Source organism: Zootoca vivipara, chromosome 5, assembly GCF_963506605.1.
Source record: "Zootoca vivipara chromosome 5, rZooViv1.1, whole genome shotgun sequence".
Taxonomy (NCBI): domain Eukaryota; kingdom Metazoa; phylum Chordata; class Lepidosauria; order Squamata; family Lacertidae; genus Zootoca; species Zootoca vivipara.
In genome coordinates, this window is record NC_083280.1 from 65,250,367 (window position 1) to 65,277,570 (window position 27,204).

At 43.5% G+C, this 27,204-nt stretch overlaps 1 protein-coding gene across 2 annotated transcripts in view; it reads right to left on the minus strand.

The window, feature by feature from the left end:
* The window catches only part of ASAH2 (N-acylsphingosine amidohydrolase 2), a 42,130-nt gene that overhangs the window by 7,916 nt on the left and 7,010 nt on the right, over positions 1-27,204 (minus strand). For both annotated transcript variants that reach the window (XM_035137921.2, XM_035137920.2), the window contains exons 2-13: positions 24,056-24,190; positions 21,760-21,821; positions 20,021-20,173; positions 18,753-18,929; positions 15,675-15,802; positions 9,791-9,868; positions 8,660-8,780; positions 6,796-6,921; positions 4,508-4,594; positions 2,949-3,053; positions 2,753-2,834; positions 328-443 (exon numbers count right to left, since the gene is read on the minus strand). In XM_035137921.2, coding sequence (XP_034993812.2) covers positions 328-443; positions 2,753-2,834; positions 2,949-3,053; positions 4,508-4,594; positions 6,796-6,921; positions 8,660-8,780; positions 9,791-9,868; positions 15,675-15,802; positions 18,753-18,929; positions 20,021-20,173; positions 21,760-21,821; positions 24,056-24,176 — 1,356 coding nt within the window. In that variant the 5' untranslated portion in view covers positions 24,177-24,190. The remainder of the gene's footprint in view (positions 1-327; positions 444-2,752; positions 2,835-2,948; positions 3,054-4,507; positions 4,595-6,795; positions 6,922-8,659; positions 8,781-9,790; positions 9,869-15,674; positions 15,803-18,752; positions 18,930-20,020; positions 20,174-21,759; positions 21,822-24,055; positions 24,191-27,204) is intronic.

The following is a 27,204-nucleotide window of genomic DNA, read 5'->3' on the forward strand; positions in this document are numbered from 1 at the left end:
CAGCTCAGACATTCAGAGCTGTTCAGCATGGCTGCCTCTCTCTAGCATAGCAGGCAGTGAAGAGAGAACAAAGGAAACAACAGTTCCACTTCAGGAACAAAACGGTAGACCAGGCACCCCCAAACTGCGGCCCTCCAGATGTTTTGGCCTACAACTCCCATGATCCCTAGCTAACAGGACCAGTGGTCAGGGATGATGGGAATTGTAGTCCAAAACATCTGGAGGGCCAAAGTTTGGGGATGCCTGATCTAGGTCCACATCAATTAGATTACTCAAGTCAGAGCTGAAATGGATTCACTCTTGGCAGCAAATTCTCATGTTTCATACCTCTCCTGTAGGAATCAGGATAGGCTTTGGACTGTGGCATTCTTTCGTTTCATTGGATGGCTCAACAAGGAGTGCATCACGAATTGCATCCCAAAATGAATTGCCTTCTGTTGTGCCTGTCAACAAATATGTAAGATAGTTTAAGAGGTGTTTATGTAGATTTTTGAAGGCAAAAAGCTGGAGCTAACGAGAGCGGATGTTGCTCTGAACATTATAAATATTCTGCATGAGCCATACTATTTTCATTGCTTTTAAGAGCATTAGAGCGTTTTCTCTTGATTGGTTTTTGCCTGACTTTCCACCTTCCTTTCCACTGGTTCCAACCGAGCATCTCAATAAGTAGGTACCTAAGGGCTTTTCATGGGCATCTGGCTGGTCACTGTGAGAACAGTCTTGGACTAATTGGGCCAGAAGGTTCTTGCCATGTTCTCATGTGGTTACCCATGCTATTCTGTTATTTAATAAGCTCATTAAATGTTAGTCTCATGCTGCTGCTGAGCACATTCTTCTTCAGCAGGTAACCTGTTAACATTTTGCTTATTTTTGAAAGAATATATATGCTGAGAATGAACATATTAGAACAAGAATCTTTAGTTCTAATATAAAAACCTATTATGTGCATTTTAAAAATACACACACTGTATTGTCAAAAGAAGTCTGGCGGATATGTACAGGTGAAACTCAGAAAATTAGAATATCGTTGAAAAGTGCATTTATTTCAGTAACGCAACTTATTATTTTTTTATTTTTATTTTAATTTTTACAATTGCTTTCTTTTGGAAATTCCACAGTAAAAATACAAATAGTTACAATAATACAAAAATAAACATCGCTATTACATCTCATTAATTACATTCCATTTATAATTGACCCGCCTAATGACAAATAATTACAGTTACAACAAATAAAGGCTTGACATATCTTGCTTTGCATGTCATGCATTTCTCTCCTATATTGGTTTCACCTTTTAAGTTGCGTTACTGAAATAAATCACCTGAAGTTTCGATTCCATTACCTTGAAAAAAACAAATAGCTTAGGCTCCTCCAAAAACATTTACACTGGTAAAAAATCACTAATTCATATTGCTGTCAAGTATGAATTATCAAGCTGTAAAAAGCTGCTAATTACAGCTACCCATCATTTAAAGAGTTTGGGATGATTAATCAACCAACTGAACTTTAATATAGAGAAAAACATAGAAATGAGTAATCATAGAAAGATTCCTTACCACATTTTAATGGCTGCTGCCCTACATTTAATAGTGCTCATGATTTTCACTGCAGAAGGCCTTGCAATTTCATTACTTACCCTTTGAACTAAGTTGACTACCAAACATTCCCTGCAGCAGCATGGGAACTGCAGCCCACAACAAGGCTTATCTCACAGTAAGGGTAGGAGGGTAGGAGGATGCAAATCATGTGCAAGGATTGGTCGTACACTCTCATGAGCCTAGCTTTTAATTAAGAAGGCAACAGCCTTTACTTACAATGAACATACAGGGAGTGAATTCCCACAAAATCTCTATTGTTCACAACAGAGGGAGTTAAACCTAAGGAAGGCCAAATTCAACTTTTTGCTATTGGTTAATCATTTGGGTAGGGACACGGGGAGCGCTGTAGTCTAAACCACTGAGCCTCTTGGGCTTGCCAATCAGAAGGTCGGCAGTTCGAATCCCCACGACGGGGTGAGCTCCCGTTGCTTGGTCCCAGCTCCTGCCAACCTAGCAGTTCGAAAGCACGCCAAAAAGTGCAAGTAGATAAATAGGTTCAGCTCTAGCGGGAAGGTAAACAGTATTTCCATGTGCTGCTCTGGTTTCGGTGTTCAGTTGTGCCAGAAGCAGCTTAGTCATGCTGGCCACATGACCTGAAAAAACTGTCTGCGGACAAACACCGGGTCCCTCAGCCTGTAAAGCGAGATGAACGCCGCAACCCCAGAGTCATCTGTGACTGGACTTAACTTTTCAGGGTTCCTTTACCTTTTTAATCATTTGGGTAAAACCAGACTAATCATTTGGGTAAAATCAGACTAAGGGAGTTTAAGGCCTAGCTGGTGTGCACAAGAGAGGGACATCTGAAGTTAGGAGCCATCTTGGGGTGGGCCACCTAAGGGGTGAATTTTAGACCAGTGGTGAAATCAGATCCAACCCTTCCAAATCAACACCAACCGATTTCAAGGTCCATACTGATCACAAAATGTTATACAATCAATAACAATAATTAGCAAACATGTACAGACAACTTACAACTTGTGTGGGTATTAGTTTCCAGGGACTGCGCACAAAGGGAAAAATAGTTCATAGCCTGAACTGCCCATGCGTGAGCATCCCTCTCTCGTAAACCCAACATGCCAAGCATGCAAAGCTGTAATCGCGCAAGTTAAAAGTGTGCAAATTGCAAGTCAACTGTAGGGTTTATCTCCACTTGCCTTGAGTGAAATTCATGACGCCTGGTCCATCTATAGTACCAGCAGCAAAGCTGTACCCCATAGCAGGTTTACATGTTTTTCCCTTGAGAAAAGCATAATGAAAAAGTTAAGGCGGACATTGTAAATGCCTCTGTATTGTTTATTTGCCGACTTTCTACCTAGCAACAGACTTCCAAGGTGGCTGCTGATACTTTACCGAGTGAGTAGCATTGAGCTGTACAGTGACGTTAGCCATGTCCACCCACTCGTGGCTCGATCTGATGGGGCCACTTATCTCTTCAGAGGCCTTCATGGACAGTTCCTGAAATACAAATGGTAGTCATGGGAAAACCCACTCTAGTCTGTGTGCTTATATTTCCAGAGTCTCTGTCCCACCAACTTTCCCTACACATAGGAAGGCTGGAGTTCCTATCGCATAGCCTCCCCCTCCTTGCTTTGCTATTTGCCCTTGTGATGGAGTGAGTCTCAGCCAGGTCAACAGAGTTGGTCCCTGAGGGGGTGAGAAGTGGAGGCAGTGGTGCCCTTCTGGAGGCAGTGACAGGGCACTTGGGACGGGGCAAGGTTGGGTGAGCTCTGGGGTGGCAGCAGTGGCCACTCCGGTGTGCGTACACTTTTGGGAGCACTGCACCTGTCCCAGACATTTGCTGATTTCACTGCAACCCCAGCACTTTCCCGACAAGTGCAGTGCTCTCGTGTCCAGAAGGATGCCGTCGCCTCTGCCCCACTCCCAAAAGTCATCTCTGCATGCCATATTAGCCTTGGGTGAATTGTCGTTACAGTGGTACCTCGGTTTACGGATGCAATTGGTTCCGGGGAGCCAGTCACTCCCCGAGCAGTCCGTAAATGGAGCGTCTCTTCTGTGCATGCGTGAAGCGCCGATAGAGCGCTTCTGCACATGGGTGCGCTGTGCAGATCGCTTCTGTGCATCCACACACCGTGGAACCTGGATGTAAGCACTTCTAGGTCCGTGGCGTTCGGAAACCGATCGATCGCAAACCGCAGCAATCGTAAACCGAGGTACCACTGTACTGGCAGGTCCTTTTTCTGTTCTATTGTTCTCTCTCATGCAGCCAATTTAATCTTCTCTGCTAGTTTGGAGGAGGAGAAAGCCAGAACAATGATAAACTATTCTATGGAATGGAACTGTTGCTGCTGAGGACAAGAATGAACTATATCCTTCCTGGGTATCTGAACTAAGTCTTAATAGGTCATTAATATTTGCCTTTTAAAACAACAACAACACCAACAACAACCAACACCCCCTACTAGAATGGTAGGAACTGTTTATGGCACAGCTAGTTTTGTGCACAATAGTGATATTTATTCCCGCTCTATTGAATAAGAGTCAGGCTGGTATTACCAACAACATTTCAGAGCAAGAAATTCACAGCAAACTATTCAGTCATCACTTTTCAGAGGCGCTTCCTGGGTTTGAACTAGTTACATACCATTAGCCTTACCTGTCAGATAAGGTGCCTATCAATATGATGTAAGATAAGAATGTATTGTGACTCTCCCTATGTCCTTGGAATGGACTGGAAAAAGAACTCTGAAGCCAGATGAGCGCCGAACCCCATAGCTGCCTTTGACTGGACCTAACCGTCCAGGGGTCCTTTACCTTTACCTACCTATTTCCACCTGGAAAAAATGGTCAAAGGCATTTTCAAAGACTTACTAATGAAAACTTAATTGTCAGAAGAATGCTTGTTTTTAAAACATAAAGGCTTCCTAGAATTTCCACCTATCGAAGCTTACCTTTGCTTTCAAGTAGATGTTTCTGCCAATTATTTTGGTGCTCTCAAACATATCCTCGCCAGGACCTGAAGCTATGCACATTGTGGCCTAACATTGGAAAGAAGAAATAAAAGGGGAAAGGCACAAACCATTAGTACTGGTATATAGTTTTATATGTAGGGACTCGGGTGGTGCTGTGGGTTAAACCACAGAGTCTAGGGCTTGCTGATCAGAAGGTTGTCGGTTCAAATCCCTGCAATGGGATGAGCTCCCGTTGCTCGGTCCCAGCTCCTGCCCACCTAGGAGTTCGAAAGCACATCAAAGTGCAAGTAGATAAATATGGACCGCTCTGGTGGGAAGGTAAACAGCGTTTCTGTGCGCTGCTCTGGTTCGCCAGAAGCAGCATTGTCATGCTGGCCACATGACCCAGAAGCTGTCTGCGGACAAACGCTGGCTCCCTCGGCCTATAGAGCAAGATGAGTGCCGCAACCCCAAAGTCGGACACGACTGGACCTGATGGTCAGGGGCCCCTTTACCTTTATAGTTTTATATACTATAGTATACAGTGGCAAGAACCGTTGTAGCAGTTTTATCAAAGAGGGCAGCTCTTATATATATTTCCATCATAATTCCATGAACCTGCACTGTCAGGAAACTTATTTACATTACTCCCCTATTATGGGACTACCACATTGCTAGGAAAACTTATGAAATGGGCCTTAGGGCCAACCGAGATGCTTGCTAGATACAGATCAGGCACCTATGCATCTAGTTTTCCTTGTTTAAATCCAGGCATTGAAGGGGAGGGATCCTTATCAGGAAGGGGGGAGGCTTATCTCTTTTCTCCCCAGTGTGATCAGAAGAAACCGTCTCCCCACTTACCTCTTATCCCAACGGTACATCCCTCCCTGTGATCTTTGCTCCTGCAGCTCAGTTCCCATGCACACAACTAGGTGCACACAACTGAGACAAACACACCCTTGCTTCTCTAGTAACTCTCTGCCTCTCCTCCCCTTCCTCTTGTTGATAAAACCATTGGTTTGGCACAAGTTAAAACAGATTAAAATTCAATTAAAATCATGTGATCCGGAGCCAGATTTCTGACCTGATGCCACCTTAACTGTCCCTTAAGATGTCCCTTCCTCTTGTTGATTTTCTCTCAGTTGATTTTTGGATCGTAAGCACCCTGAGGCAGGAACGTGGCCTCTGGTGCCCTGTGAAGCACCGCACATATTTATTTATGCTAAATATGCTAAATAAATAAGTATTTCCCTTTCACTCATCTTGTAAAGAAGATTCAGGACACTGCCACAGGCCACTCTGGGGGTGCCAAGGAGGATGCTGTTTCTCCACTACTATGGAATGGATTTCGTTTTGTCTTCTTTGCAACCCCCACCCCCAACCCAAAATGAGATCAAACCCACTATTTGATCTCATATGTCCCTTTACTTGTTTGCCAGTCTGGCATCTCATTGTGAGTTTTCAAGAGCAAAGTTTCCTTCGTCCAGCAATAAATAATCACTTCTACGAGGGTGATGCCCAAAGGCACATGCAACTAACAGGAGGAGGATTGGCACCGAATGGGAAAATGGCATTTCCATCAGCCGCACCCCCACACCCCATTCATTTAAACGATAGCTTCAGTGACAAAAATCTTGACAGAAGACTGGGTTATTGTGCGTCATTGTCCTGGTTTGAGAGGTGCTCAGGATGACTTCCCAAGTTCATGAAATTGGTTGCTATAAACGTTGGCTACATTTCACCTAGGTTCTGGCCAAATTCACTGGCTGATCTCAAGCCATTTGGTTGTTCCATCAGGATTGCTGCTGCTGGCCTAATCCATTATGTCAGCTAGAATGGTGTTGGATGAAGCACCATTGGCAAAAGCGCAGTACTGTACAAACAATCCTAAACTCTTTCCTTGGGTAAAGATGTAATTAGCCAGTGGCATTTAACTTGGGCAGCGATAGTGTAATTTTGTATTTAATGAGTATCTGAAACTCCTCTTGAGATAATTTATGTACAAAGGACATAAGACAAAAGACCGAGACATTTATAGATGGCTGAGTATGAGTTTTGTGCCTTTGCTAAACCTGCTTATCGAGATTCGTTTTACAGGGTGTGAGGGAAGCACTGGGAACCCTATAATTGAAACTGCAGAGGAGACTAAATCAATCCAGACATAGATTGATTTTAGCAGTAGGTTTTGAGGAGTATTTTATCGTGTGCTATGTGAGCCACTCAAAGGTTTTTGTTGATTGGGCAATATTTAAACCTTGTGAAATAAATCAAGATAAAATGATACCTACCCCACCTTCTGGGCAGTAATTGTTGAAGTTCTCACACGACTCTCCCGTGTTTATGCAATGTGGACCTTTTGTGTTCGGAGACACATCTCCCAGGTTAGATGATGCAAAACCTGCTACATACGGCCCCTGCAAGGGGAAGGAACGGTCTCATTGGTGATGCCATCAAAAATATTGCTGCAAAACGTCTACAAACACATTCATTTTCGTGCCTCACGGAATTTTTTTGCAGATCCAAGAATGTGAAGCCAGTTAATGCTCTCTAGATAGCATGCATCACCTGGATTCTCCCATCCACCTCAGTTAAGTCATATAGGGCACGATATAATGGAAGGAAAGGGTCCTTTATCACAATGGGTTTCAATGGAGCCCAACATTTCTGCTATCTTTGTTGTTTCCCTCCATTTCATGTCCCTCAACTTTGTGTGATGTAATGTTTATACACTGAGCACCTGAATAGGTAGACATTTCCCTTACAAGGTGAGAAACTTTGTGGCAGGAGGGAGAGTTGGACTTCTTATGCTGCTGTGTGAAAATGGTGTGACTGTCCTTTTTCGCTGTGCTGAAGAGTCCATCTGCCTTTCCTATTAGATCCCCCTTTTAGCAGATGATGATGATGATAATAAAATTTCTACCCCGCCCATCTGGCTGGGTTTCCCCAGCTACTCTGGGTGGCTTACAACAAAGATTAAAAATACATTAAAACATCAAACATTAAAAACTTCCCTGAACAGGGCTGCCCTCAGATGTCTTCTACATGACATAATAACATAACACAACAACAGCTGACTGCTGGATCAGGTCAATCAGGGGCAGATCTACTGGGAAACTAATGAAGCTTAAGCTTCAGCATCCCTAATTCTTGAGGGGCTCCAGAAGCTACTTTAGTCCACACTGCTTAATACCTAATTTGAGTCACACGACTCCAATTGGTTACTTTTTTGTTGTATACAGTATATTTCAACAATCCCAAAGTTTGAGAGTCGGTAATACAGATGTTGTAAAGGTGTGGTGATCTGTTGCAGAACAACTCCACTAACAGTGGTTACCCAAACCTTGATGCTGGTAGGCAACTCTTTGTATAGACAATTATCGAAAGCCAATGTAAAACACTGAGGTAAAAATTAAGAGCATCATCTAATTAATTGCTGGTACATCATATCGGTTTCAGTTGGAGAGTGAATAATTTCCTGCCTTCCACTTACAGAAGCGGTATCTAAAACTGGCTGGGTTGTGACTAATATTTTACAAGAATTTGGGCATTCTATGTTGGATTCAGCAGGTGGAATAAGAAAGGGGAGATTACAGCAGAAAAAAGGTGATATCCTCTACTGTTTTTTTTAAAAAGTTCCCTTTTAACTTATCCATGCTAAAATTATAAATCATACTAAAAATAAATTACATACTATGGAACTTAAAAAAATACTTTAAAAAATGTAGTACAGTATAAACATAGACAATTGGGTCTGTGAGCGTTCTAAGTGGGGAACAGCCTTTACCAACGTTTCATGGACTTTGAAGACAATCAAACTCAGAACAAAAGGGAGAAACAAACTAAGAGGAAGACATGTTTGGCAAACTCTCACCATGATCAACTTCCACCTGGAAACCAATGTCCCCACTGTGGAAGGACGTGTGGATCCAGAATTGGCCTCTGCAGTCACTTACGGACTCACTGTTACGATTGAGATCATGGAAGGCAATCTTACTCAGCTATGAGTGATCGCCAAAGAAGAAAGAAGATATCACTGGCTGTCAAACCAGTGATGCTGACTGATCACAGTAGCCTGAACATTCGAAAGTCTTGATAAGGTATTGCATTGGTAAAATCCTAATTTATGTCGGGATCACAATAAACGGTTCCTACCTTTCCTGGAAGGTATCCTACGTTTTTCTCTTCTTCAAGGAGATGAGCTGCATAACCAACGTTGTCACTACATGTAAGACGGTTGGTGTTGTTCATACTGACAGGGTGAACTGGAAACCAGCTAGGGAAAAATAAGAAGAATTTTAAAAATTGGAAAAATATTCACTAATGCAGCCTTTTTAGATCATTTGTGCAAATCACATAAAAAGATTATATATATATTACATGAAGCAGGAAGCATTCAAAAGTCACCTCATTCTGCCACATGTATAGACCAAGGGCAACTTCACATTTTTATTAATTCACAGAATCTTAGAGTTGGAAGGGACCACAAGGGTCATCTAGTCCAACCCCCTGCAATGCAGGAATCTCAGTTAAAGCTGTATAAGTTTTGAGAAATGGTTTAAGATAATATGAAAATTGCTAAAGAGGGATTAAAAATGGACCCAGTGATGGGGGAATCGAGGAAGTCCACATATAATAATAATGTTAAGTACCGGTAATATGATTGTTATTCTTTTTGGTTTTTTTCTTTTCTTTTTTCTTTCTCATTTTTTGTATTTTGTATTTTTTTCACTCTTATAAAATGAATAAATATTATTTGAAAAAAACAACAACAAAAGATTATTTTTGCCAATTCTCCATGTCCCCTGCAGTGCCCGCCCACACCCGGCACCTTCCTGTTCTGGTGGTGCTCTGGAGCTCTGTTTCTCAGGAAATACTAAGGGGCTGTTGTTGGCATCCATCTCATGAGACAATGGAGTATGCCTCTGGGGGTGAAGTCAAACCACTGGAGAATCACAGCGCCTGCTGTGGCTGCAGAGACCGCAACTCCTAACTGATTGCCTCCTCTCTTTATTAATAGAGACATCCACTGGATCAAAAGCCCTCCTGTGAGTGCAAGGATCACCAGCTGGATTCCATTTAATATCACAGGTCTCTCTAAACTCCCTTCTCTGCTAACTATCTTTAAATTTCCATTGTGTGGTCTCACTTTTCTCTGTCCCACCACACCCACCTACCGGATCATCCTAATCTTTTTTAAAAAATTAAACCGACTGGGGAAAAAATCATTCTGATATAGTGTTTACCTCCCCTTGATTTTTTAAATGGAACATTCATAATTCTTACATAAACAGTCCGATGTCTTCGCTGCTGTCAGAAACCATCTTCAGCACCACCATTTCTTTGTCTGTATTTGATGAATACCTGGACAATGTGAAGAAAAGAGATACTCTTCACAATGTAGACTGGGAAACAGATGCAAGTCACAATTGGGGGAAATGAAATATTCTCTCTCTCTCTCTCTCTCCCCCCCCCCCAAATTAAGGGGAAATCTGCAAAAGCCAATGGTTCTGTAATGTGCTTTTAGACTCTGGACTGAATACTCTTATGGAGGCTCCATCTTTAAGGGGGAAAGTGATAAACCAGTATCGCTTTGAAGGAGTCCTTCTGCTGAGTGGGGGCCGCGGACCCCTGCCCCAAAGTTCTGCCCTGATGGCATCACTGTCCAGAGCACTCCTGTGCTGTAGTGCACATGGCTGGCACCAGAAATATGCATCATCCATGCCCAGAGCCCATGTTCCAGTAACATGCTAACTACCACCCCCTGGTAGCCTGCTGTCCCTGACATTTCTCCTTCCTGCTGTTGTTGCCTGTTCACCAGCTCTCTCCAAGGGAGCTGCCAGTGAAAGGCTGCATGCCTTTCCCTCAGGGAGCTTGTTCACAGTGGGCACAGAGGCAGAGGCATGTGAAGAACAGCGCCAGCGGCGGAGCTTCATGTTCCGGCACCAGGGGGTGGAGAGCAGGCAGGACCAGGGATGGCATGCATCCCAGGGGCTTGCTGCGCCACCCGCCTGGGGTGTGTGGCACCCAGCACGGGTGGGGGGCAGCTGCCATGGCACCCTACTGGGATCATGCTGCCGGGGGCGGTGCGATCTCCCCGCACCCATCTTCCTCTGCCACTGCTGAGAGCATCTTACCCAGGGTCCCCACAAACTAAGGCCCGGGGGGCCGGATGCGGCCCAATCGCCTTCTAAATCCAGCCCGTGGACGGTCCGGGAACCAGCATGGTTTTACATGAGTAGAATGTGTCCTTTTATTTAAAATGCATCTCTGGGTTATTTGTGGGGCCTGCCTGGTGTTTTTACAGGAGTAGAATGTGTGCTTTACGTGGTGCTACCTTTGAAGGTGACCTGGAAACTACAACTAATTCAGAATGCAGCAGCTAGACTTGAAAGATCTACATTGGCTCCCAGTACATTTCCGAGCACAATTCAAAGTGTTGGTGCTGACCTTTAAAGCCCTAAATGGCCTCGGTCCAGTATACCTGAAGGAGCGTCTCCACCCCCATCGTTCTGCCCGGACACTGAGGTCCAGTACCGAGGGCCTTCTGGCGGTTCCCTCGTTGCGAGAAGCCAAGTTGCAGGGCACCAGGCAGAGGGCCTTCTCGGTAGTGAAACGCCCTCCCATCAGATGTCAAAGAGGAAAACAGCTACCAGATTTTTAGAAGACATCTGAAGGCAGCCCTGTTTAGGGAGGCTTTTAATGTTTAATAGATTATTTTATTTCATTTTTCTGTTGGAAGCCGCCCAGAGTGGCTGGGGAAACCCAGCCAGATGGGTGGGGTATAAATATATTATTATTATTATTATTATTATTATTTATTTATTATTATTATTATTATTATTATTATTATTATTATTATTAAAATGCATCTCTGGGTTATTTGTAGGGCATAGGAATTCGTTCCTATTTTTCCCCAAAAAATATAGTCCGGCCCCCCACAAGGTCTGAGGGACAGTGTATCGGCCCCCTGCTGAAAAATTTTGCTGACCCCTGAGTCTTACCCATGGGCAGCTCACCGCCAAACCTGGAACTGGCACCAGTTGTGCAGTTCCCATTCCTTCGTATAAAGCAAGTGCTGGAGAACTTCCTGCTGGAAGATCCACCAGAGAAACCCTGGGCAAGATTACATGCTTTGACCGTATATAAAACTCTTCTGATCTGCCCTCTACTTTTTGCTGATAACAGGTTGATTCGTTAAGTAGCCTCTTAATTTTGATATTCTGCATGCACCCCTCTCTACCTGAAAAGCAATTTTATGTGTTTGACGGCGGGAAAGCCTCAAGGAACTTGCATCCCTCCTTCCCTGCCAGGAAGAACACTCTGCTCCAAGGGCTGGTGGTTTTGGGATGGGGGAATTTAAAGGATGAATGTTTTGGGCAAGAGAATTAAGAGCTGCTGGGTCGTGATTATATCTGTATCACATCACCACAATCTGCTTATAAGTTCCCTTGAGGATCATTTCATTAAAATACATATATGCGTATAAAAAATGTGTGCTCTCTAAAAACTATTAATATGATATTGCTTGGCATGATAGCAAGTAGGGATATGATTAGAGGTATTCATGTATGCCATCTGATGTGATTACAATTGTGGTAGGAGGGAGAGCAGGATAGCGCCTCCTGCCCTCACTTTCTCTTTGCCCTGTCCACAGGCTTCTCACATGTTAAGGACAATTTCCGCAGCGGAGAGTCGGCTTCAGACGTTGATGTTCTCATGTCTGTGCGGACACAGACAACAAGCATTGTGACAGAGGAGAAGCACGACCTCATTCCTCCCCCTTGCACAATTATAATTACGTCCAGGGGAATGCACAAATACAGCCCTTGTTTCCCAGTATATGACGAAAGTGTTTTGCTATACACACATGCATATGTTATACATGGAATACTTGGCACGCATGTACAGGATCACTAGATAAATCATTCTTATTTCATATATTAAAGAACATCAAAATACTACAGGACAATAATCTCACTTAGTCTGTCTATGTGATGATTCACAAACACAGGTTTGATACACATTGTTAACGCCTGTTATGGTTGTTTTTTTTTGTTGCAAGGTCAGGTTATGATTAACAGAGACCATTTCATTTCTAAGCAATTCCCATAGTTTCAATTGCAGTACAGAGATAAGCCGTGCATTAAGTACATGAATATAATCTGAGTTTATTCAGGCTCCAAGCGTGGATCAAGCCTAGTCTTAGGGTAAAAATGGATCTTCCTGGCAAACACAGCATATCACATTCCATGCTATAATAAGCAGGGCAGGAATGGCAGGTGCTGCCCCTGTTATTTCGGCAGTCATTTCTGTCATATCAAAAAGTGAACTTGCATTTTTTAGACATTCATCTGAAAAAGTAGATAAGGAATTTTCACAAGGTTAAGATTTCCTGTTTGGTTAGAGCCTTAGTTCTGGAGAGCCAGTATGGTGTAGTGGTTAAGAGCAGTGGACTCATAATCTGGTGAACTGGGTTTGATTCCTTGCTCCTCCACTTGCAGCTGCTGGGTGACCTTGGGCTAGTCACACTTCTCTAAAGTCTCTCAGTCCCACTCACCTCACAGAGTGTTTGTTGTGGGGGAGGAAGGGAAAGGAGATTGTTAGCAGCTTTGAGACTCCTTCGGGTAGTGATAAAGCGGGATATCAAATCCGAACTCCTCCTCCTCCTTAGTTGGCACCCTAGAATAAGTTCACCTTGTTCCTTGTCCAAAGTGCAGACCAGCTTGATCCTCTACAGTATATGCAGCGCTATTTACTGTCATTAGTCTCCTGACCAAAGTGCTACGTAGCTTATCTTTGATTCCCATCTAAGTATGCTATTGCTTATTGCTCTTGTTTGCTAAGACCACATCTTTCATAATTGGCCATTGCTTCCCCCTGCCCCCACTTTTTAGTCCCATGATAACAATTTTTTTCAAGACCTGTTAGGTGGTACATATGCCGCTAATAAATAGATCAGAGGAGAGGTTTTGGATAATTGGATCCAGACCTCTGTCTTCCCTCCAGAAGCAGTGCCAGATTTATATATAAGCTAAACAAGCCATAGCTTAGGGCCCCACTCTCTTGGGGCCCCCAAAATTTGTTAAGAAAAAACAACTGGATGTACATTTCCAAAATATAAGATAAAAAACAAACAAAATAAAACCTACACACAGCAACAGTGTTTTGTGTTGTGTAGGCTCCTATGATGTAAGTCATGGGCCCCGCCTGCTAGCTTGCTCCCTAAAATGTCACTGGTTTGCTCATTTCTATATATAGGGTGCCTACATTCTGCATGGACTGGTTTCAAGCTGATGTACCTGTTATCTAATATTAAAATACATATTTTGTTATGTGCAAATGGCTTTAGATACCTATTAGGTCCATAAATTACCATATAGCATATGTTCAACACAAAAAAACCAGTGACAATTTGTTGTTGACAAAGGACAGCTGGACATATAAAGGGCCCCATTACCTTCAGTAGCTTAGGGCCTCTTCAAACCTAAATCCGGTCCTTTCTAGAACAACTGATGGATAACAGAGCTGGCACATTATTCTGGCTCTTCCACCCCATCTCCTTTCTGCCCCTTTGCTGCGAGCCCAGTTATCTTTGTCCTGCCCCTCCAGCCTCTGCTTTGCCACCGTTAAAGTGGTAGCAGTTCTGGTGGTCTCTCCACCTCTGTTTCCTTTCCTCTCTGCCTAGCTCTGAGGACTGTGAGGTGATAAACCTCCGCACCATTAGGCCAATGGATATCAAAGCTATTGAATCCAGTGTTATGAAGACAAATAATCTTGTAACAGCAGAAGGTGGCTGGCCCCAGTTTGCGGTAGGAGTTGAAATTTGTGCCAGGATTATGCAAGGTCCTGTTTTCAACCACCTTGACGCACCTGTTGTGCATGTCACCGGGGCTGACATTCCCATGCCTTATGCAAAGATCTTGGAGGAGAACTGCATACCTCAAGTAAAATATATGATTTTTGCAGTGAAGAAAATGCTAAATATCTAGTTCTGTGTATGCTGTATGTGGATGTTGTTCTTCTGGAGTTAAAAATAAAAGTTCCATCCTCAGACTGAGGCATGCTAGGCTCAGTGGCCCAGAGTTCATGTGCTGTCGTGGCTAGAGAGTCTCATTTAAATGTCTAAGTTACTAGAGCAGGGGTTGGCAAGGTTTACCTTGCCTGGGCTGGTTCACGCCAGTGGGCCCGATTGCGCGTGAGCGAGCATGCCTGCAATTTCCGGCGTCTGCGCAGATGTGATTTTCAGTGTCTGCATCTGCACAGATGCGATTTTCAGTGTCTGCATCTGCACAGATGCGCTTTTTGGCGTCTACACATGCGCAGATGTGATTTCCAGCACCGCAAAAGCGAGTCCCCGCTCAGCGTGGGACTCGCCGAGCAGGTGGCGCGGCTCGGGGGCTGGTTAAACAACCCCTGTGGGCCGCTTGTGGCCCATGAGCCTTAGGTTGCCGACCCCTGTACTAAAGAACCTTTTTTCAATTGCCAAGTTACTTAGCAATGCAAACCTTCAAAAAAATCTAATAAGAATAAATTCCAGTTGTTTTGTCCAAACCATGGGAGTATGCTCACTCTCCAAAGCTCCCTTGCCCAGAAAAGCTTGCTCTGAAGAAGGACCCCTTTCCTCAGCAAGGCAGGGGAAGCAATGACACTGCCAATGCTGCCTCCACTAGCATTTAACCACAGTTAACAAGCCAGGTGAGTTGAGGAGAGAAGGAGGAATGGAATTTGCAGTGGTGGAGAAGGAGGGCAGAAGATTACTCTGGCAAGCCAGTGATAGGGATTGGATGGGTTGTGTCTGCTGATGAGGCAAGTGAGATGAAAATTACAACCTCCACCCCCTACAGCAGTTGAAATTAATCAGCTGACTCTGATTAATGAGCCAACTATCGCTTAAGGGGTAGTGTGGAAGCCCAGTTGATGAGTTGGGCTGTCAGATTCCCCACCCACTTGCTGAGGGAAACACATGTGGAAGACTAATTGACCGGGGAGAGAAATGTGGAAAATGATCACTACATTTAAGCTGGGTTTGTTTTAGCCATAACCTTCACAGACATGACAAAATTCAGTTCATATTCTTTCATAAAACAAAAAATAAGTGATGGCTCAGTACAGAACCCTGCAAACATATTAGTGAGTATCTCAATTCTGTTTCCTTCCCAAACTTTACCTGAGCCTTTCAGATTCAGGATTACGAAGATAAGAAAAGGGACTTCTGTTGATTTGAGAGTTCTCTATCAAGCCCTTATTGATGAAAATGTGTCCTTTTGTCATATTTTGATGAGCCATCTCAACACTCTGTTGATTAGAAAACAGGAAAATTATTGAGATACTGGTCATCACAGCACAAACAAGATGTTAACATAAGAAGGTGGGTGGGTGGGATCAACAAAGATCCTTGTGGTATCTTAAAGAACTAACAGATTTATTATGGCATATGGACTAGAGTTCACTTCACTGAATACACAAGAGGTTGTCTTCATTCGGCAGGCAAGGAAAAACTGTAAACAGTGGGGCCAAATAGCTCTGAAGTTCAAAAAGTAGTTTTTATGTTAATTCCATTTAAAGCTAAAGATAAACAGAGTGATCATTCCTCGGTTGCAGTAAATGTGAAGGACACAACCATTCTGAGCTTTGCTGGATTAATTTAGACTTGTAGCATAGCAGGAGACCATTGTCTCAACTGAAGCCTAAAGAAATAGAATCAAACATGCTGAGAAGTTCTAATTCAACAATTTCAGACTGCAGTCACATTTATCACATTATCACAGACTGTCCTTTTTGTATTTTATAACCATTTGGCCCATAGTGATATTTCAGAGCCCCCCCTCTTTTTACATTTCCCCCTTTTCCCTCAGTAACCATATGCTATGTATATGTGACAAATGATGATAAGAGTTCATGCATCTGATGAAGTGGACTCTAGTCGATGAAAGGTACCACCCCTGCTATTGCGGCAATAGACTGTCAAACCAAAGGTGAGACTGTTCCGTAGAGGGGTGCCAACTTGAATGAAATATTGGGTGGGCCAAGGTAGGTTCTGCCCCACACAATCAATCGCATGATGGGGCACACCCACACACACCCATTTGAATGGCTATGCTCATTGACGTTGCCCCCCCTCGGGTTCCTCAAATATTTTATTGGGGGGGGGGCGAAGGGACCTCAGCCTCTAGAAGTTGACTCCTATGGTTCTGGAAGATCTGCAAACACCTTATTGGTAGTCCAGATAACTAACTGGGCTACCAAAACTAACTGGGAGTTGTTATGGGAGCAAGCTCATATATGTCTATGTATTCACCTGCTTTAATTTTTGCTCATTGGCTCACTTTGATGCTGTGCTTATCTGTGGACCTTGGGATGCTGGGCTGTAGGCCCAGAAAGGAGAGACGCTTTGGACATTTGCTACCTATGGCCTCACCCAGTGGCGGAGGAACCCTTTCCGTCACCCGGGTTGGGATGCCAAGGGGCGGGGCAAACCGCCCGGTGATGCATGCGCGACGTCTGTATGGACTGCACGCGCAGCAGCCCATACAGTCGCTGTGCACGAGCGGCAGCCCGTACAGATGCCCGTACGGATGCCATGTGCGAGCGGCACCCACACTGACTGCATGCGCGCCCTCCGCCGCTCTACAGCTGGGGGGAGGCAGCGGGCTATCTTGTCACCCCCTGGGCAGTGCCTGGGGCAGACCGTCCCCTCTGCCCCCCCTTCGTATGGCCCTGGCCTCACCAGCCAGGTGTGCTGGGAGGTTGTGGGCAAACTGATGCATGTTGTTTTGTGCATAAGGGATGTATACATGTTTGCTTGGGTGCCAACAAGCCGCCTCCTTGCTGTGGTGTCCATCTTGTGTCTGTAAAGGGCTGGGGCACCTGGCAGGCTGATTTGCTGTAAGTCCATACGCTTCTTTAATAAAGCGCTAGAACTTAACACTCTGGCATTTTGGACATCCTTATTTGGTCTCCCTGTACCCACTTACTCCCACAAGCTCTCCTTTGGACTAGTGGATCAGGACACTAACACAGCCAACTGTTGGCAGCAGCATAAGAACATGGACAATGATGCACATCAGACTACTTAACATGTTCAAGCAACACTAGATGAGCTGGTCTGTGACCGTAAATAAAAGTGAATTGAATTGAAGCAACACTAGCTCAGATGCAATCATGAATTCACATCCAATGCTAGTACATTTCCAAGCACAATTCAAAGTGTTGGTGCTGACCTTTAAAGCCCTAAATGGCCTCGGTCCAGTACTGTATACATGAAGGAGCGTCTCCACCCCCATCGTTCTGCCCGGACACTGAGGTCCAGTACCGAGGGCCTTCTGGCGGTTCCCTTGTTGTGAGAAGCCAAGTTGCAGGGAACCAGGCAGAGGGCCTTCTCGGTAGTGGCGCCCGCCCTGTGGAATGCCCTCCCATCAGATGTCAAAGATAAAAACAGCTACCATATTTTTAGAAGACATCTGAAGGCAGCCCTGTTTTGGGAGGTTTTTAATGTTTAATTGATTATTTTATTTTATTTTATTTTATTTTTCTGTTGGAAGCTGCCCAGAGTGGCTGGGGAAACCCAGCCAGATGGGCGGGGTAATAATAATAATAATAATAATAATAATAATAATAATAATAATAATAATAATAATATGCCAGCAGTTTCTAGGCTAGGAATCTACACTGTAGTTCTGCACATGCTTACATGGACAGTGGAAATAAATCTCACTGAGTTCAATGCTGCTTACTTCCAGTTGAGCATGAGTAGGAATGCTAATCATGTTGCTCATTTCACGACAAACAAACAAGTAGCCGCACATACATTGCTTAAATGTTCAACTTCCAAAATGTTCCAAAACCAAAGCGTGGCTTCTGATTGGATGCAGGAAGCTCCTGCAGACAATTGGAAGCCACTGAAGCCCTGTCAGACGTTTGGGTTCCAAAGAACGTTTGCAAACCGGAACACTCACTTCAGGGTTTGCGGCGTTTGGGAGCCAAAACATTCGACTCTCAAGGCATTCGGGATCCAAGGTATGCTTGTACTTTGGATTTGTAGTGGTCTGATGATCTCTTTTAATTAGCCAATGAATGTATATCGAAGATTAAGGAACTTCTTGATAGTTTTATTAACTCTCAAAATAAGTCTCCCAGTTCATCTTAACCTTTTCATAGACTATCACCAACTCCATAAAGATTTCCCTACAGCATGCTGCTGTAAACTTGTCAAGCACTAAAAGTGAGAGGCTGGGGTGGTTCTTACCTCTAGGATCCCATTGAGAATGGCATTCAAGGATGGCTTTATAAGCCCCTTCCCTGTTATCATGAAGATGGTGTATTGCAAATACCCTGCAGGCCCTGAATGGGTATGAACTGCAGACAGTATTACGTTGTCTTGCTGGTAGAGATCGCCATATCTTTCCTTCAACTGTTTCATTACCTAAGGACAGCAATGGTGCAATTACTGCATTTTCTGATTTGGTCTGTTTATTAGATTAGTTGGGAAAAAAGAGAAGAAGAAGAAGAAGAAGAAGAAGAAGAAGAAGAAGAAGAAGAAGAAGAAGAAGAAGAAGAAGAAGAAGAAGAAGAAGAAGAAGAAGAAGAAGAAGAAGAAGAAGAAGAACCTGGTGGTATGGAACCTTATAACTTTGACTTACAAAGGATGTGCTCTACCACTGAGGTACCATTCCTGGCAAGCTGGAAAATAATACTCCACAAACCTCACCCAGTGGCATCCTAAAGGCTAACACATTTGCAATGGCATGGGTTTTTTGTAGGCAAGATTCTACTTCCTCAGGTTGTCCAGCAAAGTTAACCTTAGAATAGTCATTCCAAGAGGTTGTTAAAGGTATTGAAGCACTCTAGGAACAGAAGGCACAGCTAGAAATGGAAAGACTACCTGGGTTTCTTCTGCTGAGCAAAACACACTGGAATAAAATGAAAATCTTGAAATAAATGAGTAAAATATCTTGTATTAAAAGAGCTGGAATTATATTATATTATATATTATGAGTTATGAATATATATATATATTATACATACACAAACATGCATACACTCTGCGGCAATAGACAAGGTATGAATCCAAATATATGTCTTTCTTTATATAAATTTATGGTTTTCTGTTGCATTTTCTTCCTCACTCGCCCCATTTCCCCCCCCCTTACTTCACAAATATACTTGTTTTGATTTACGATATTTTATAGTGGGTGTAAGATAATTGTAGATCTCTCAGCTCTTGGCTCTCAGGAGCTGTTATATTTGCAGCTACAATATATATAAACATCTCAGGAATTGTGGTTGATAAGACACCATACATTGCTCAAATCTATTGTTGTGCTACACACACACACACACACACACACACACACACACACACCATATATTTATGCCCATCACAACTCCATGTATAAGGGAGTAGGGGAGAGAGACAGTTCTTTGAGGCCAATGGTTTTTGGATGATATAAAAACGTAAAAGGAAAAAGAATAGAAAGCTACTCTATCTCACCCCCTGCCCTGCCCCAGACTTACCTCTAGCCGAAGCCTTTGAGACATCATTCCTATCTCAGCAGTAACATACAACACTCGTTTGCTCCAGTCGTCGGGCTCTGCTATGATGAATGCTCTACAGTACAGCCGTGAGAGCATGCCAGCACCAGTCTGATCTGGATTTGCATAGCCCATCTATAGGGGGACACAACATCTCCTTAACCACACATGATGTGCAATCCTATACCTATTTATTCAGAAGCAAGTCTCCCTGCATTCAATGTTTCCAGGCCATATCACTTTTGTACTGTATTTACTCATAATTCCTTTCTTTTCCATTCTGGCACTGAGCTATGGGTTTGTTTTAACCCCGCACCCCACCCCCACAAAAAAGTATTTTTCAACATAGTATTTTCTATCAAAATATAATTTAAATGTCTTTTTTGATGCATTTCAACATGATAAGGACTGCGCGGCAACATTTGCAGAAGTGTGAATTCAGGTCACTTCATTCAGGAATTTGCAACAACTGAATTGCTCCAGCACCCTTAATTAAACAGAGCTTACTCTAAGGCAAAAGTGCGTAATGTTCTTGTGTAATTGTAATATCTTGATACACATTGGGGAAGGCTCTTCTCATTTCTCCTACCCTGGCTTCTGAAGCAAAGCGTGTAAATATATGAAACATAGCAGTTTCTTTCATAGTACATACACATATAGTAACATACTGTCAGGGACCATGAGGAGGAGGGCTGCACTGAGGAAGAATGGTGGGAGCCACCCCCCCACCTCCTCCTCCTCCTGATCCTGAATCTTCTCAGAAGCAGGAAAACAGTATAGATTTGGAACAGTGGTTTGCAGAGGGGCACAGTTCAAAGGCAGAAGCTGGGAAATACTGAATGGGGAACAGCTAGCAGAAGAAGCACTAGAAGAGAGAGAGTTAACAGATTCACAGTCTCTGGAGAGTATCCACCCCCCTCCCTCAAAGTCCCGGAAAGCTCAGAAAGTGTCAGAACTGAAAACACAGCGGCTCCAAGCTCAGATTACAAAATGTAGGAGTGACGTAGATTAATAGGGACAGAGGGGGGGAGTGACCTTAAATGAGAGCACTGCCATCCTTCACTGTGTTTATTAAAGAAACTAATTGGTAAGAATTATCTTTCATGGGGTCACGAAGAGTCGGACATGACTAAACGACTAAACAACAACATCTTTCATTTGATCTGCTCATTTATGGCCACGGGGGAGGAAGTCGATTCCCTGAAGCCTGACACATACTTCTCATCATGATCATGATCATTATAATCATGATGTTTTTAATAATAATAGTAATAAATGTTTATTTGTATCCTGACCTCCCCTGGATGAGGAACATAGACATTTCACTCCTACAAGTGTATGGGAATCTGATGCAAACAAACCCCATTGCTGTCATCGTTATTTCAAATTATTAATTGCTTCCCACAAAAGTCTTGATGCAACTTAAAACAAAAACAAAAACAAAATCCAGTGACAGGGCATTACTACTGAAAAGACATGCCTTCTCTGAGTCCTCCTCTGGGCTACTGCCAGAGGGAACACATATAAAAGAATCTCCAAAGATGGCCTCAGGTCCTGGGGCAGGCTCATTTGGGGGAAACCATTCCAGATGGCATTTCTGGATTTCTTATATAAGGGCCTTGTAGAGTGTCAAAAAAGAAGAAGAAAAAAGCTGAAAGGGGGTGAAAATAGGCTTCTGATTTCAGTGAAAAGAAGAAAGAAAACTCAGATTGGGTACTTACAAAAGGTATCTCTGCTACAGGGCTGGTACAGTCAGCTCGACCAACACCAATCATGTAGCCAGCTAGAGAAGGTATGAGAAGAATGCTACAATTAGAAGCAGAAAAGAACAGGGCACTTCTTCCAATGCAGGGGCCCAGGACAAGACAGATGCCACTTGCCACTTAAAAATATACAGGCACACCTTGGAGAAAGTACGGGTTCGGTTCCAGACCAGCGCAATAAAGCGAATATTGCAATAAAGCGAGTCACACAATTTTGGGGGGTGGGTGGCTCCAGCCCTAGCCAGCTCCATTTCCGCTGCCAGAAAAGGACCAGCAGCAGCAGAAGCGGGGAGACGTGGGGCTTCCTTGTCCCGGAAGCAGCTGGGCTGCCTGCAGCTACACCTGCACCCTCATAAGGAGCAGTCTTTTCGCTTTGAAGTGAAATACAATAAAAAGAAGTATGCCTGTATCTGAACTAGGCTAGAACCCTTCTGACTGACACCATTTTTTTTCTGTGTGGAAGGACGTTTTCGTTTGGTTTGGTGTAGCGGAATGTTCAGTCATGTGATGTTGCACCTCTGATACAGGTGCAGTCCAGACATGATTTACCAGTTTGTTGAAAAAAAGGTCTAAATATGAAGGAATTGGGTATAAATATTTGTTCTACCTCTCTGTGGGAAGGAATACCACTGACAACTGTTAGACATATGTGGCTGCTTTTGCTTTAATTCACCTCTCCATCTTTCAGTGCTGAAGGTGCTGTCTCCAGATGAGGTGAAAATGTTTCCTGAATATGATGTAATCTGGACACCCCCAGCTTTTGGGGGGGCACATCGCCTTCAGGCTGATACGAGTTCTTTATTTTGATATTCTGATACTACCTTTCAGGGCAGAAAAGCCCTTCCAAAGCAGCTCACCATACGGAAGTAATTAATTAAGCAAGATACTTCTGGATGCTAAAGCAGCAGTTTGCTTTAGCAGATGCTAAAGGCAGCTAGACTGGTGACTGGGAGCAGCTGCCGAGACCACATAACACCGGTCCTGAAAGACCTACATTGGCTCCCAGTACGTTTCCAAGCACAATTCAAAGTGTTGGTGCTGACCTTTAAAGCCCTAAACAGCCTTGGTCCAGTATACCTGAAGGAGCGTCTCCACCCGCATCGTTCTGCCCGGACACTGAGGTCCAGCGCCGAGGGCCTTCTGGCAGTTCCCTCATTGTGAGAAGTCAAGTTGCAAGGAACCAGGCAGGGGGCCTTCTCGGTAGTGGCGCCCGCCCTGTGGAACCCCCTCCCATCAGATGTCAAAGAGAAAAACAACTACCTAACTTTTAGAAGACATCTGAAGGCAGCCCTGTTTAGGGAAGCTTTTAATGTTTAATTATTGTATTTTAATATTCAGTTGGAAGCCGCCCAGAGTGGCTGGGGAAACCCAGCCAGATGGGCGGGGTATAAATAAATTATTATTATTATTATTATTATTATTATTATTATTAGTTTACAACCAAGTCTGAGCTAAGTCCTTCTCAATTGTAAAAAACCAGTTACACAAACATTAAAATAGAAATGTTCATAATTAGCACAAGAAAAATATAGTAACAATATATAACATATTAAAACTGAACACCATGGTAAAACATATCAAACTCAGATTGTATTCTTTGGTACAATGGCAGCTGTAAAATGCTACTATTGCTCCCTGTTCACATTGGGATAACTCCCTGACTGTAATCAGGCTGAATGATATCACTTGATTGAGGCATTCTACTCATGGCTAAGGAGAGCACATGAATGGGGTATTTGCCAAACAGTCTTTTTCTGTACAGTGCAAACATCTGAAGGGAACTGTCACGCTTATAGGCTTCCACACAATCTGGGACATCATTAGAGATTTCATTAACTTTTATTTAAGGGGCCACAAAACCCTTTATTGTTTTTTGCTGCAAAATATTAACAGAGCAACACTTCTGGAAAACCTTTAACTTTGAAAGAGAATACATAAGGAAGGTAACTGATGGATAAATATCAGCCTTTGCACATCTGTTATGTGCTGCAATACATAAAAGTAGTTCTATTTCCATATCAGCACACCACAAAATGGAAGAAAAGCTTGTGCAAAACAAACCAATTTGCAATGGAACAGAAAATACTAGAAGAGAGTGTGAATGACCGTCGGAATGGATTGAGGCAACTTTGTACACGCAATGTTGCTCAGAATCTTTCTCCAGCATGGCTGCCATTCAACCGTCTTTCACCACCACCAAATCCCTTAGGAACCACAATATAGATATTACAAGACATTAAGTAATTGTTGTTACCATTTTTCTCACTGTGGAAATAGTGGAGAAGGAACAGTGTCACAAGAACCGCTATCACCAGCACCACAAAGACAGTGATGACAATTGCCAGCCGTGAGAGAGTTGTCTGTGGCTTTTTCATTCTGAAAACAACACCTATAAAAAGAGTAGTGGTAACATGTAAAACAGAAGAAGTAAAAATCCTGAATGGTGTATCACTTCACAACTTTGACTATTGCCTACGTTGTGTGTACAGAACCTGAAGAAACAGCTAGTTCTCTCAAACTGGAAAAACAACAAAACACCCTTACCTTATTGTAAATAGTCGACTGAAATCAAAGACGAATTACTGGTATTCTGGAAATTTGGATCTTCCTTGCTAAACGGTGCAGCCTTATATATATATATATATATATATATATATATATATATATATATAGTGAAGGTGCATGTGTGTTATTCCCCACTTTTCTCCCACAAGCACTTACCCGATCGTCCTGAAATTTGGCCACAACCTCAGAGTCACATGAGAGCAGGTAATCATGCACTTACACTGACCAGCTGACACACCTAACACAGGTAAAAACCTGGATTTGTGGTCAAATAAATTGCGCCCTCCAGTGGACATTCAACGAAAAACGGACAAACATACTCCCACAATCCCTCACGCCCCGGAGACCACTCCTCCAACAGAGAACAAACCGCCTGAGACCACGCTGCTCCTCAGGGACTCAGGCCCGCCTCGGAGATTGCAGCTGAGACCAGGCCTCTCCCCAGGGATCCCCTGCCGTCACAAAGATCCCCCTCTGTCCATGGAACACCCCACTCCACACACACACCCCACACACCTAGGCCTCTCCACACCTCGCGGATCACGCTGTCGCCGATTTAGGCTTCTCCACAACCCCACCCCGCGGATCCCTCCACCGCCGATCCCGCCACCCCCCAGGGACCAGGCTGCCCTCCATTGGGGGCAGGAGGGGGCGGGATAGGTCATGGATCGGGACAGGGTGGGGGGAATCACAGGGATGAGCCACAGCAATGCGTGGCCTGGCCAGCTAGTGTATGTATGTATATATATATCAAGAATGACATATTTGGTGCTGTTTCCTTGATAAGGTGCACTGCATTAGCTAAAAGCAAGAGATGGCTAACACATGATCAGCATTCATCTAGCCCTTGAACTTTCTGGCATTTATTGCATTGAGGTTGTGAAGTTCAGTGATCAGCAGGTACATATTATTCTTTGGCCTTTTCAAAAGCAAATCAGGCACAGCATTGATTTTTATCAGGTCACTGATTTTCCCTACCTTTGTTTCTTACTCCTGGCCCCAGCTTCTTAAAATGTCCAATAGCCAGAGACAACTTTTTCCTTGTTGTGGATTAAAGTGGCAGGATTGAGGCAGTGTATGGGAATGTAAGAAGGGGGTAAAGGCAGGTGCTAATGACTGGGGGGGGGAAGCAGGGAAGTTGTGGATAAGGAAAGTCAAGAAGAAATGACCAGGCCAAAGAGGGGAAACTATAGGAAGCCCACAAGGGGAGCTGATCTCACAGACTTCACAGGGGCTGCAAATGAAATGGAGGCAGAACGAATCGGGGGGAGACTGGTATGCATATGGCTTATAGTCCTTTCACAAATGAAAACAGGTTCTGAATGTTGGATCAAGCAGCTGCTTTGTTAATTATAAAGAAGATTCAAGGACAAATCATTGCAAAGATAAGATGTACTGCAGCTAAGCAGCCTCGTTGCTATCTCTAAGGGTAAACTTTGTTCATTAAGGTCTTAATCTGAACTGCTTTGCAACTATACACATTACTTCAGTAATAACCTTTATGGTACTGGTCACAGCCTGATTGCTGGCTCTGTCTTTGTATTATTAGCTGAGTTTCAGCAAGCCTTTTTATATCATTAGCTTTGCTTTGGGACTGGGGAGTGAAAATGTGACCCAAGGGCAGGGCCGGATTTAGGTTTGATGAGGCCCTAAGCTACTGAAGGTAATGGGGCCCTTTATATGTCCAGCTGTCCTTTGTCAGCAACAAATTGTTGCTGTTTTTGTTGTTGATTATATGCTATATAATAATAATAATAATAATAATAATAATTAATAATTTATTATTTATACCCCGCCCATCTGGCCGGGTTCCCCCAGCACTCTGGGCGGCTTCCAACAAAACATTAAAATACAGAAATCCATCAAACATTAAAATGGTAATTTATGGACCTAATAGGTATCTAAAGCCATTTGCACATAACAGAATATGTATTTTATCAAAGTAATTGTTGAACTGAAATGCAATTAAGAAGTATATTAATAGTGAAATACAATTAAGAAGAAGTATATTAATAGTAAAATTGTTGTTGTTGTTTAGTTGTTTAGTCGTGTCCGACTCTTTGTGACCTCATGGACCAGAGCATGCCAGGCACTCCTGTCTTCCACTGCCTCCCGCAGTTTGGTCAGACTCATGTTGGTGGCTTCGAGAACACTCTCCAACCATCTTGTCCTGTGTCGTCCCCTTCTCCTTGTGCCCTCCATCTTTCCCAACATCAGGTTCTTTTCCAGGGAGTCTTCTCTTCTCATAAGGTGGCCAAAGTATTGGAGCCTCAGCTTCACGATCTGTCCTTCCAGGGAGCACTCAGGGCTGATTTCCTTAAGAATGGATAGGTTTGATCTTCTTGCAGTCCATGGGACTCTCAAGAGTCTCCTCCAGCACCATAATTCAAAAGCATCAATTCTTTGGCAATCAGCCTTCTTTATGGTCCAGCTCTCACTTCCATACATCACTACTGGGAAAACCATAGCTTTAACTATACGGACTTTTGTCGGCAAGGTGATGTCTCTGCTTTTTAAGATGCTGTCTAGGTTTGTCATTGCTTTTATAAATAAATTATGTATTACATGGAATCAATCAGTAGGCATAAGAATCATACCCTTAGTCTATGCTGCCTGATCATCAGTCTACAAGCACTCTTTAATATTAGATAACAGGTACAACAGCTTGACCTACATTCAACTGTGCTGCCCTGCAGTCTGCAGCTGCATGCTACATGTTGCCATGAAACCAGTCCATGCAGAATCTAGGCACCCTATATATAGAAATGAGCAAACCAGTGATATATTAGGGAGCAGGCTAGCAGGCGGGGCCCATGACTTACATCATAAGAGCCTACA